Source organism: Dicentrarchus labrax, unplaced genomic scaffold (genome assembly GCF_905237075.1).
Source record: "Dicentrarchus labrax unplaced genomic scaffold, dlabrax2021, whole genome shotgun sequence".
In the NCBI taxonomy this organism is placed as follows: Eukaryota; Metazoa; Chordata; class Actinopteri; family Moronidae; genus Dicentrarchus; species Dicentrarchus labrax.
Window position 1 is genome coordinate 34,457,612 of NW_026136704.1, and position 12,875 is coordinate 34,470,486.

General features: G+C 37.1%; 1 protein-coding gene across 4 annotated transcripts; it reads left to right on the top strand.

Annotated features, from left to right (window-relative positions):
• The first annotated feature begins 3,754 nt into the window (after window positions 1-3,754).
• Window positions 3,755-11,072, top strand: ccne2 (cyclin E2). 4 transcript variants are annotated; one of them, XM_051399370.1, is made up of 12 exons: window positions 3,755-4,121; window positions 5,736-5,774; window positions 6,029-6,110; window positions 6,208-6,261; window positions 6,933-7,072; window positions 7,533-7,668; window positions 7,756-7,902; window positions 7,984-8,079; window positions 8,596-8,730; window positions 8,814-8,925; window positions 9,106-9,263; window positions 9,833-11,072. In XM_051399370.1, exons 1-12 carry the CDS (start codon window positions 4,090-4,092, stop codon window positions 9,941-9,943), a joined length of 1,242 nt encoding a protein of 413 aa, XP_051255330.1. In that variant the 5' UTR covers window positions 3,755-4,089; the 3' UTR covers window positions 9,944-11,072. The 4 variants fall into 4 exon arrangements, with proteins under 4 accessions (XP_051255330.1, XP_051255329.1, XP_051255328.1 ...); XM_051399369.1 differs by having other exon boundaries at window positions 3,756-4,121; window positions 6,205-6,261; XM_051399368.1 differs by having other exon boundaries at window positions 3,757-4,121; window positions 6,930-7,072.
• The last annotated feature ends 1,803 nt before the right edge of the window (window positions 11,073-12,875 follow it).

The window sequence follows — 12,875 nt, forward strand, 5'->3', positions numbered from 1 at the left end:
TTCTCAGGGTCACAACCAATCACCTTTTACTCTTTAGGAAAATGCAGATTTACTTGACGGCTGATGATTCTTTGCTCGGACTTTTCCCGCTCTCCACCCAGCGTTTATGAGTAATGATCGACTTTTAGTTTTAATCTTTTTGGTCCCAGGACTGTGAAAATGAACCTTTTTATTTGACGTTCTCAGTCGACTGTTGGAAACCCATCGAGATGGAGAGAAACTGTCAGCGATGTTTTATAAGTGTACCCTAACATGGTTTAAGAAAATGTACTTTATGCTTTTTAACTCTTCTTATTTTCCGTGTTAACTTTAGTTACATTTTTTGCTAAACTGTTTAAAATATTTAAACCAAAAAAAAAAAAAAAGTAGCAATGATCTTTTAACCTATCACTACTTTTATAATACTGATGTTCTTTTATTGGTTGTTTTTAACTGTTTAGGTGTTTGTTAACAGCGGCTGGCGTCGGTGCTCTGACGCGGTGGACGTTAATGTGTTTAATGCGTCTGCTGTAGGGAACGTCGAGCCCGACTCGAGTCACCACACTGCGGGACACAAACACAGACTGAGTCCGATAGAAGCTAATGACAAATTATGATTTAATAATTACGACTCGTGTTTCATTTTTACTTATTATCTCATTATTATTATTACGACTCCTCATCTCATAATTGAGCCTTGCTAAGCCCCGCCCCATTTCGCTCTGTGCTCCAATAACAGTTGAGCTAGCCTCGGTCAACTCCCTCGCTTCCTGTACTAAACTAATCTATGTTGACACATTTTAAAGATGGTTAAAAGGTTCAGGAAAGGAGGAAAGGAGGAAGTTGACCGAGGCTGTTGGTATAGGAGCAAACAAGGGGCGGGACTTATGAAGGGTCAGCTGTGACATTAAAGGGCAAACATTTAACTTCACTATCTCATAATTTTGATTTATCTCAACCTACATTTACATTTCAACACGCTCAGCTCGTTATTTTAACTTTATAAATAAATATATATATATATAACAGAGTTCGCAGTGTGGGTCGCGTTGATTGAACGGTAGCATTATTGAGAAAGCACTAACAAACGTTTGTTAGGCGTCCGTACGGTTTGCTGTAAATAATCCATAGTTGAGTGGTTCTCTCTCTGGTGTATTTAACCTTTCTCTTTTTATTTCTCGAATGTCTTTCTCTGCTTTCGAGCTTTCGCGATCGTGGACGACGTTATTTTGTGTTTTTGTTTTGTTTGTTAAAAAAAGAAAAGAAAAAGGCAAACTTAAAGACAGAAGGGATCGGAGGAGGCGTCTCCTCCTGCTGTCCGGAGCCTTTGGTTGTTTTTATTTTCTGTTCTCAGTTCATCTCTCCATCATCAAACTAACAGGGATTTGTAATGTTTTTGTTCAATGCCTTGAAATTTGTGGATCACGTGCCTTCCAGGTTGAAATGTTGTAACGACAATGCATCAATGAAGAACTTGAACTCCCTTTTTTGTTTTATTTTGTTTTCTGTCTCTCTTTCTACGTCCCCGAGCGGACGTAATAAATAAATAAATAAATAAATAAAAACAAACAGACATTAGAAACCAACTATGCACCACTCGGAGACGTCCAGTTTTTATAACGATTCAACAAAACCAGACAGAATGATGTAGCAAAAACCTCTTTTTCTCTCCTCGTTTGTTTTTTGTTAAAAAGAAAAAAAAGAAAAAGTGTGAAGAATATTTGTGGCATTTTTTATTTTTCACCAAGTGTTAGTTGTTATTTTTGTTTTGTGTAGTTTACTGGAATAATACAGCACTTTGCCAAAAAGGAATAAAAAGGTGTAGGATTTTGTTTTAGGGGTTAACTTTTTATTTATCGACATAACTTGTTCTCCTTCTTTGTTTTTTTTTTGTTTTTTTTGGATGTGTGACAGATCAATTCACTCTGTTCTGATGTCAAAACAAAAAAAAAGCTAATTAAAAAGTGGGGTCATCTGTTTTTGAACTGTAATAGTTAATACATGTGATCTCTTATTAGCCGATAATAAATGTTTTCATAAGCAGCTCTCGTGTCTCCGGCTGATTCTTCTGCTTCACAAATATTAACTCAAAGTCGACTTATTCACTTTTATCGGTGATTGAAAGTCTTCAGTTGGAGGTTTAAGGCACTTTAATATATTTCAGAGACCATATTCTACTTATAACTACTAATAATATTACTTTCCCAGTAAGTTTACATGTTTTTGTTGTTTATTTTACAGATTTTTTCTGTATTCTTTATATACATGGAAATATTAATAAAATTACAAAAAATGTTTAAATGTTGATGTAAAATAATAAATCTGTAACGGTTAATAATCATAAAATTACAGCTTATTTAAAGAAAAGTTCCTTTTTTTCACATAGGGTTTAAATAAATTTGCAAATCTATAACTTTTACGCAGATATTTACTGTTTATTAAATAGATTAAACTGTAAAATATAAGTTTAATACTCTTAATACATTTCTAAAATTATGTAAAATTAGTGACATTAACAGTAAAAAGTATTTGTTGTTTAATTTTAATGGATTAAAAGTTTTCACAACAGAAACGTTGAATAAATGTTGTTTATCAGTGTATAAGTATTGGTAAACTGTCCAAATACAGTTTTTATCAGTGTAAATAGCAATAATTACTGTAATCTCACAGATAATGACTTTTTCTGTAAGTAAGTTCTGTAACTTTTAAAATTCAGATTAAAATAAGAGAAATTAAATAATAACAGCACTCTTCTGTAAATTAATGCCTGATTATTTGTATTATATATATATATATATAATATTATATTAAAAAGACAAGAAATTAAACACGATTTTATATAAAATTAAAGCTAAAAACTATAAAATATTATATTTAAATAATATAATAATATAATATAAATGTATATAATATAATATTAAATAATATAATATTAATGTATACTATATAATATTAATGTCTATAATATAATAATAATGTATATATAATATATGTATAATATGTCTCTGTTGTAACATCTGTGAGGATAAAATATTATATTTAAATAATATAATAATCTATATTATAAATAAATATAAAGTATAATATATAATATAATAAAAGTATAATATATAATATAAATATAATATATAATATAATAAAATGTATAATATATAATAAATATTAATGTATATTATATAATATAAATGTATATAATATAATATAAATTTATAATATATAATATAAATGTATAATATATAATATTAATGTCTATAATATAATAATGTATATAATATAATATAAATGTATATAATATAATATTAATGTCTATAATATAATAATAATGTATATATAATATATATATAATATGTCTCTGTTGTAACATCTGTGAGGATAAAATATTATATTTAAATAATATAATAATGTATATTATAATATATAATATAAATGTATAATATATAATATAATATAAATGTATAATATATAATATAATATAAATGTATAATATATAATATAAATGTATAATATATAATATAAATGTATATAATAATAATAAATTAAAAGAGCAGAAAAGAAGCGTTTTATTTTGACAGGAGCCCCACGTGCTCTTTCTGTTTACATTCTGCGGAGTGAGCACGCGGCGCTCGCTCCTCGCTCTCCCATTGGCTCGACGTCACGGAGGCCCTTCCCACAGGCGGGACTCGAGCGCGGAAGTTGTTTGGATGCCGCGAAAAAAAACCCTAAATAACTCCGCGAGCTGAAACTTTACCGCTCGTTTCCGGCGTCAAACGGTTCACGTGCGTCCACCGAGCCGTTAAAGTTCAACCGGAACCAACGGAAACCGTGTTTGACGTCACAAAGACCGTCCGACGGTGCGCTGTCCGTTAAAGTGAACGAAGGCTCCGGTTAAACGCGGTAAATAACCCGTTTAACGGCGTCCCAGCGCCGCCGATGAACCAATAAATCCATGAAACGAGTGAATCGATCGTGTTTTATCGATCCGCTGTCGCGCTTTGTGAAAATCTCCCTTTGATTTGAACGTTTAGCGCGTTTCTGTTAACCGGGAACGGGCATGCGCAGTAGGCAGCGGCAGGACTGCGGATATAAGGATTGGCGCCGGCGCCACAGCTGATGCATTCATTCATTCATTCACCACCGAGGAGGTAAGAGCACCGAGCACCGAGCCGGAGAACCGAGCCGGAGAGGACTCATACACACAGCTTATTACTTTCAGCTCTTATTCCCACTGTCCGGGCCGTCGTGTACTTTATATCGCGCGTTTGAATCTTAAATATGAAGTTTTCCTTACGTAGTTTTGTGTTTGTGGATTTAAACCCGGACAGGGGAGTTTTTTTATCTCTTATGTCACCTTATTTTAAACGGTTTCCTCTTTTAATCATCTGAATCGTGCATTTCCTCCAGACTGTGTGTTTATATAGTGAGTGTAATGAGTTCAATCTGCACTAACACTGAGCTTTATGAGGAAACTTTAAACTCTGAGCACTTCTGTTGTGTTGCCTCTTTAAACTGAAGTGCTGCAGGTTTCCAGCGGTTTGCACACAGAAGCTGTTAAACACGATGTTTACGTGCACATCGGGGTTATTAGCTGGTTAATATCTGGTTAATATCTGGTTAATATCTGGTTGATAGCTGCTTATTGTTGACCTAGTTAGCAGTTGCTAATTACTGTAGCTTCCCCCCTCTTCCCTCCATAGCACAACCTCGCGGTGGTCTCGGTTTACCCGACTTTAACGGGCTGTGAGAAAGGTTTTCTTTATCCTATCTGGTTCCCGGGGGTTTGATCTATCGGTTTATGGTGTTTTAAAGTCGATGTGGTTGTTTTTTAGCGGTATTTTCTGCCCCCCCACCCCCCCTCCAGCAGGCGGAGGCAGGGCTCAAATCCTCCCGCTTCTGCGCGTCGGAAATTGGCGCCTCTTTTCAGTTTCAATCCTGAAATAAAGTGAATATTTGACCCTTTTGGTGCCTTTAAAGCCCCCCGGGGCAGTGTGGGGACGTTTGCTCAGCGGCTCGGGCAGAGAAACCCGCTTTTAAACGCGGTATTTTTGAGCTTTTTTTGTTTGAAATCGAGGGAAAGCTCAGCAGCCCCCCTCCTTTCTGCCTCACTAGCTCACTGAGCCTGTCCGGCTAGTTTGAGCCTTTATCATCATTAAATCCACTTATATTATATTTTAATACAAAGTCTGTCTGTCTGAGGGGTTTTATGTGCTGCTGTCCACCATTATTGATCCGTTGAGCTACCTTTTGTCTCTTTATCGGTGTGTCTGTCTGCAGTTATCTGAAGCTAACCAGCTTTAAAATGTGATATTATTTAATATTTAATGTCTCAGGATCCTGTCTGACTCTACAGTCGTCTCTTTATAACCCCACTGTGGTTATTGAACTGTGGTTCGGGCCTGTTAACGCACACATTAGTGTTATATTGTGAATAAAGGGGCCCAGTGGCTCCACATCATGTGGCCTCAGAGTCCCAGGAGAGTTGGATTAATCAGGTTTTATGTGTCCTGGAATACCTGGAATACCTGGAAATGGATTTAAACATGAACAAATATCCTGGAAATGAACTAATAATGATCTGGAAACATTTAATTGTATTTTATTTTACTTTATTTGTGCTCTTATTTCTTCTTTACTCTGTATTTATTTATATAAACTCTAATTATATATAATATCTGTTTGTAAATGTGTGCTTTGTTACATTCTGACAGCAGCTGTAAACATTCACCTGTATCTCACCTGTTCCCTCTTTTTCTTTGCAGAGGAGCCATAAAAACATTCGACACAATGTCCAGACGCAGGTGAGCAGCCGGTTTCTGACTGATAATGAGTTATTAATAGATTTATCTCTGATTACATTGAATTAAATGTTAATAATGAATCATCCACCAGCTTAAGTGCTGTTTAATTCACTTTATATTGAATTTAAGTCACGTTATTGCCTCTTTAACTCAGAGTTGATCAATAAATTGACCAAGTTTCAATTAATTTCAGACATGAAGCAGCACCGTCCTCTGGTTTCACTAAACGTTGATTCATTTATGTTTAATTTCAGCGGTCGCATCACTTTGCAAACCAGAGACTCGAACACACCTGAGCTGACCGTCAGAGCCCCGCTGAAGAGGAGGAAGTCAGAGGTTTGTGTTTTTACCTACAACCTGTTTCTCACTAACTTTAATATAATAATGATTTCAGTCTCTGATAACTCACTGGTTTATTTTTATTCTCCAGCAGCCGTCCAAGAAGAAACTACAACCTGCTACCAAGAAACAAAGCTATGAAATACAGGTGTGTGTGTCATTAATGTGTGTGTGTGTGTGTGTGTGTGTGTGTGAATGTGTGTGTGTGTGTGTGTGTGTGTGTGTCATGTGTGTTTACAGCTGATAAGAGTTGAGAGGATGTGTGTTACTACCTTATTATCTGCGTCTCCTCCCTTCCAGTTCGACCTGTCCTCTTTAAAAACTTTAATTTTTGTGTATTTTTGAGTTTTCAGTAAAACCTTTAAACTTTGAGACGTTCTTACAGTATAGTCTCCTATAGTGAGGCGTCCATTTTGTTTATATGGAATATGTCTGATATTGGTTTTGAATGATTTATTTTTAGTTTTTATCACAGTTTTGCGTCTCTTGCTCGTTTATGTCCTTTCTCACAGCAGCTGGAGCGAGTTCTTACATTCAGTTTATCTTCTATGATGAGTCTGAATGAAGCAGGTTAAAGAGACTCAGGCGTTTGTGCAGTACCTTCTTTTCACCACAGGGTGTCGCCGTTCAGCTCTGTTTGTTTAAAGGTTGCCTTACATGGCTGGAACCAGGCTTTAAAATAAAGTCAGACAATTAAAATCATATAGAGGTGCAGAGGGATAAATAATGTAAGAAGCAATAATTAAAACTATAAAATGAGTCCACATTAAAAAGTCTTAATCTGCTCGTCTGAACTGTTTTCTTGTTTATTTGCAGAAGTGTTGGTCGGAGGACGGAGCGAGTCCGTGCGTCCTCATCGAAACCCCCCACAAAGAGCTGGAGCCTTCAGATCCATCCAGCTTCAAGCAGTTCAGGTTCAAGAACCTCTTCATCAAAGCCTCCCCCATTCCTCGCCTCAGGTGTGTGTCTCTGTCTGTGTGTGTGACACCTCAATGAGGCTGCTGCTGCTCAACACTTCATGCTGAGCTGTTAACACCCTCGTTCACCTTCAGTTCTCTTTTAGCTCTGAGTTCAAAAAGTCTCTAAATATGTGTGATGGGTTTAAAATGGATTGGATCAATGAGAGAAATGTGTATTGATCAGTGTTGCTACCAAATGAAACTAATACCAGTTTCTTTCAGATTCTTTGTACTTTTTTTCATTTGCCACAATAGGTCTTAAGAAGTTAACTTTAACCTGCTGAAACCCTGATTAAGACAGAGTTGATCCAGTTTCAGGGTTTCCAGCCAACAGCTGATTAAGTGACACAAACTCAAAGAACAAAACCTTTTTTTAATGTGAATCAAACGTACAGGACTGAAACTGACAGGAATGACATTTATTATAAAAAGATGTTAAAACCTGGCGTTTGTCCTCCAGCTGGGCCAGTTCGGACGACGTGTGGATCAAGATGCTCAACAAGGAGCTGAAGTACGTCCACGACAAGAGTTACCTGCAGCGGCACCCCAAACTGCAGCCCAAGATGAGGGCGATTCTGTTGGACTGGCTGCTCGAGGTGAGGAACCAGCAGACTGAAACCGGATCAGGACCGGCTCCGTTTATTAAGCCGTCAGCCGATATAACTGAGTGTTTGTGTGTGCAGGTGAGCGAGGTGTACAGCCTCCACCGGCAGACGGCCTACCTCGCTCAGGACTACTTCGACCGCTTCATGCTGACGGAGGACAACGTGGGCAAAGAATGCCTGCAGCTCCTGGGGATCACGGCGCTCTTCATCGCCTCAAAGATAGAGGTGAGTCCCGATACGATGGCACGAGCGCCGAGACTAAATTAAATCCACGTCTGGGTGCTTATTGTGTTCTGTTCTCTTCAGGAAATATACCCTCCCAAACTGTTCGAGTTCGCCTACGTCACCGACGGCGCCTGCGACATCTGGGACATCCAGAGCACTGAGCTTCACATGCTGAAGGTATGAAACTCTTCATCACTCTAATGCTTTAAGACCCTGAAACTAAAATGAAGTTAATGTTGTTTAAAGTAGTTTTTCAGACTCTTAAGTTTGTATCGATCACAAAAGAACAAAATCAAAAGGGATCAATACGAGTACAGAGGTCACTTGCTGCGCTCATAAGAGACTTTGAGTTAAGTTACTCTACAGCAGCTCCAGATACAAGAAATAATAGAAACTCCTCCAATCCCCTTTACAGCAGCGTGGCGTTATGTAACCTCGTTAGTGGAGCAACTTTATTAGAGATATTTTAATTTGTTAGTCAGAAAATGAGGAACATCGGATTTTGTTTTTAAGGTCACAGTTCAGTGTTCTGTGTTGGCAAGTTCCCAAATGTAAATACTACTTTGTATTTGGTCTATAAAATGGTTATAATGGTCTTAAACTCTGGTTTAACAATAGGACCTTCAACAGACGTATCTGGAGTTTAAGTAATTCAATAATAACTTAAAGGTGTTTGTTTGTGTCGTCCTGCAGGCGTTGGACTGGAATCTGTGTCCGGAGACGCCGATCTCCTGGTTGAAGCTGTACGCGCAGGTCGAAGCTCAGACGGGCGATGAGAACTTCCTAGTGCCGCAGTTCTCGCCGGAAACATACATCCAGATCACGCAGGTAAACCTTCACTCCCACCCGTCTCTTAACGCGCTCGATAATCAAACCTGTTGCTGTCGTACTGACCTTTGACCTGCTTGCAGCTGTTGGACCTGTGTATGATGGACTCCTGCTCGTTGGACTACAGTTACAGCGTTCTCGCCGCGGCCGCCTTCTGTCACTTCTCCACGTTCGACGTCGTTCATAAAGTCTCAGGTAAGTTTGATTTTTCTACCTGGACGTCTGACTTAAATCTTAAATCCTCTGTGGCGACAGAAATTAAGGTTTTGGTTGTTACGGAAACAGGATAAATTAACTCCTGCTGTTTGTCGACGGAGGTAAAATGTTCTCTGGCTTTGCGTTTTAAATGCTGACCCCCGTCTGTTTGTCCATCAGGCCTGACGTGGGACAGCGTGGCTCCTTGCGTTCGGTGGATGACTCCCTTCATGGACACGCTGCAGTCTGAAGCCGCGCCGCAACTCAAGAACTTCCCCAAAGTCAAATCTGACGACAGACACAACATCCAGACGCACGTGGGTTATCTGGACCTGCTGGTGAGAGAGAACGCACATTATTATATAAACACTCGTTTCACACTCAGTGCCGTGTTCTGTATTTGGGTTCATTGTACAGTTTATTAGTAGTTCTGTATGTTTAATATCTATAAAATCACCTAATTGGGGTTTTTGGTTTACTCAGCAGAAAAGAAGTCTCTTTAATAAAGAGGTTGGGAACCAGTGAGCTAATGCTATCTGGGTGATCATTTATCATAACTACAATTTTAAATATTGTTTCATTATACTGTAACAAACTATAAAACAAACTCTGTAAGAAAATAGTTTCCATGTGACTTACTTTGACATATTTACTGATTTTAGCCTGAAGGATGAACTTCCTGTACAGCGAGGCGATAACGGTCCCACCTTTAACTCCAGAGTCCAATATGGTGTAAATGTCTAAACCAGCCAACAGGAATCATTTAATGGCGTTAAGGCTGCAATAAGTCAAAGTTTAAAGTTACCAAAATAAAAGCACTGATTTAAAAAGTGGACTAATTCTGTTTTTTAAATGTTTTAAAATCGTCTTTTAATCCTTTTCGTGATGTTGGATTGTTTTTCTGCAGAGAAAAGCTCAGAAGCGTCAGATGAACCAACCCGACTGTCAGCTGTCGCCCGTCCCCGTGGGATCGTTCCTGACTCCGCCCAGCAGCGCAGAGAAACCAGCCAATCCCTGAGCGAGCACCGCTACCTCTCTCTCTCTCCGCAGTTTAACCTGAAGTGATAGCCGACCCCTCGCAGAGCGGCACGCCGTTGTAGGGAAGACGTTTTATTTTTTTAAACACTAAGTCTTTTTTATATTTTTTGGTTTTCTAAAACTGCGACTGGAGATTCAGGAGCTGCAGTTCTTCGGCACATAACCAAACTTTTTTTTTTTTAATATAATTTTTATATGTTAATTAGTTTGAATTGAGCCAGCAGGTACGAGACGTCTTACCTGCAGTAGCAACTGAGTCCACTGATGTGAAGTGGGGACGCTGGCAGGGAACCAAACCTCCTTTTTTAAATTTTAAAGAAATAAACAGTTTTTTTGTTTTGAGAGGAAACTGAACATTTTGTACCTGTGAGGTTTTCTGGGAGTTTTACTGGTGCTTCAGTCGGATTCTCAGGAACATGGAAGTGAGTTTCTCATTTCAACCTTTAAATATTTAATTCTGCTCTAAACTGGGGTAATTAAAGTGTTTTAATTGTCACCCCCGGTCTAATCCCATTAGATAGTGTATGAACTCATTATCTTCATGAGCCAGAGGAACAGTCAGACACCTGATTGACTGTAACATCCTGAAACCTGGGGTTGTCTTTGAATGCACCTGATGTGTTTGTGGCTCAATAATCCTTTTTCTTTATTGTAGTTGCAACCTGGTTGCACGTTCTTGTTACATTCCTGGAAAACTTGACTTTCATAGGAAACTGCCTACAATTGTGCAGAGTTTTCATTTTCAGTGCTTGTATTTATTGATTAAAACAAACAGTCTGTTCATATGTAAAAACAAACAAATGAGCTCAGTTTGATCACTGCCAAAGGTAAAAGCTATTTATGATTTAGCTCTGTCACCTGTTGTGCTAGCCTGTCCTTTCTTAGTGCCTTTTGAAATGAAAATGAACTGTACGGCTACTTTAAGGCAGAAGGAGCCGTTGAAATCGAACAAAAACCTGTGACTGTACAGAGTGAGGAGCTCTGCAGTGAACAAACAACCATGTAAACTGTATGTAGATGTTGAATGTATGTTTTTGTAAATAGGATAATTCAGAAATGTGTAATCTTTTTATATGGCAATGTTTTGAATAAAGTGAAATGAGAAGTGAGTTTGGTCTGAGAAATGTAGATTTCTGATCATTTCAGTAATTTGTTCTGGAAAATGTTATTTAATCTCCTTTTACATAAACTGTGTTGTTAAACTCCATCCGGTTAATCAGACGTGAAGAGGAATAAAACTCTCATTGTAATGAAACTTTAAAAACAGTGGAAATAAACATGTTTGGGTGGTAAATATTTCCCAACATGTCCCCTGGAAATGTAGACAATTTAATGTATTTACATGGCTGGAAAACTAGATTTAAACGATCCTGGAAACTTTTAATAGTATTTTAGTCACTTAGATCAGCTACGTAAACCTGCTGAGTATTTCCACAAATCCTGGAAATTTAGAGACTGGTTTTGATTAAAATTACACCTAAAAACAGTCAAAGTATGACAGCAAAACACTGTAAACTTTAAAAAGGTTAAACTCTCATGGCAAAAACTTGTATTTACAAAATATGGAATTAAGTTTAAAATCCATACATGTTCTTTTACTATAGTTATAGCAACTGCAGCAAACTTTTATCGTCCTTAAAACGATGACCACCGTAACAAAAAGCCACTGGATAGACTTTTTCACAGCAGGCATTTTGGGGTAAATAGCTGTTTATGAATGATCAGGTCAAACAGAGGCCGCCACACTAAATGGAACAGAGCCTTAATTAGTATCGCTGATAACGTTTACCACGCTAGTCAAAATGGTTGCTGTGAAAAAGGCAGCATTAGGATAAGGACACTAACACAGCGGTCCCTACTGGATTTTAAAGTTCCTGTTTTCTCCACAGTTTCTCTGTTAAATTGCGAGTTACAGTGAAAATAATGTGATTTATTATTATAATTGGTTAAAAAATGAGCTATAGATCCAGGTGAACTCTGCTATAATACAAATAATCAGGCTTAAATTTACAACAGTGCTGTTATTATTGGGTTTTTATTATTTTAATCTGAAGTTTAAAAGTTATACAACTGTAATAAAAGTCATTATCTGTGAAATTACAGTAATTATTGCTGTTTACACTGATAACAACTGTATTTGGACAGTTTACCAATGCTTATACACTGATAAACAACATTTATTCAATGTTTCTGTGGTGAAAACTTCCATACTTCAATCTGACATAATTTTAGAAATGTATTAACAGTATTAAACTTGAATTTAACAGTTTAATCTATTAAATAAACAGGAATATTGTAAATGTACTTTAATATTTTTTCTTTAAATAAGCTAAATAAACTACAAAATAAATTAAACTGTTATTTTTAAAGTTTAGTTATTATTATTATTAGATAAACTTATATAAGTCATCTTGCATTAGAAAACAACCAAACAGCTGATAGAACAATGAGAAACAATACACTAAATCTGTCCGAAAAGAAGCTTATTAAGTCTGTATGAGTGTTAAAAATAATAAAAAACATTGTATAAAAATATCAGTAAAACTCAAAAATCTACTCAAAATTCATCCAAATCACTTGTTTCAACATCCTGCAGTTGTTCTCTACTGTTATTGTTATACATTGAATAATAAGGACCATATTATAACCACTGACTGAGTCTAACTGGTGAAGAGGAAGCAACAAGTCTTCAGGTCGCAGTTTAGTGCGACGTTTAGAGTTTTGGCAGCCGTAAACAAAACAAAGAAAACTTCCAGCGCGTGTAAAGAAAAACATTCACGTGCTAACGAGGAGACACAAGATGTGCTGGAGATGTTACTTCACAGAGTTCAGAAAAATCTGCCTGAAAAAACTGCTGCAGGACAACGAGAACGTCCACAGAAAGAGAGACAAAGGGCTGAATAGTGTGTGTG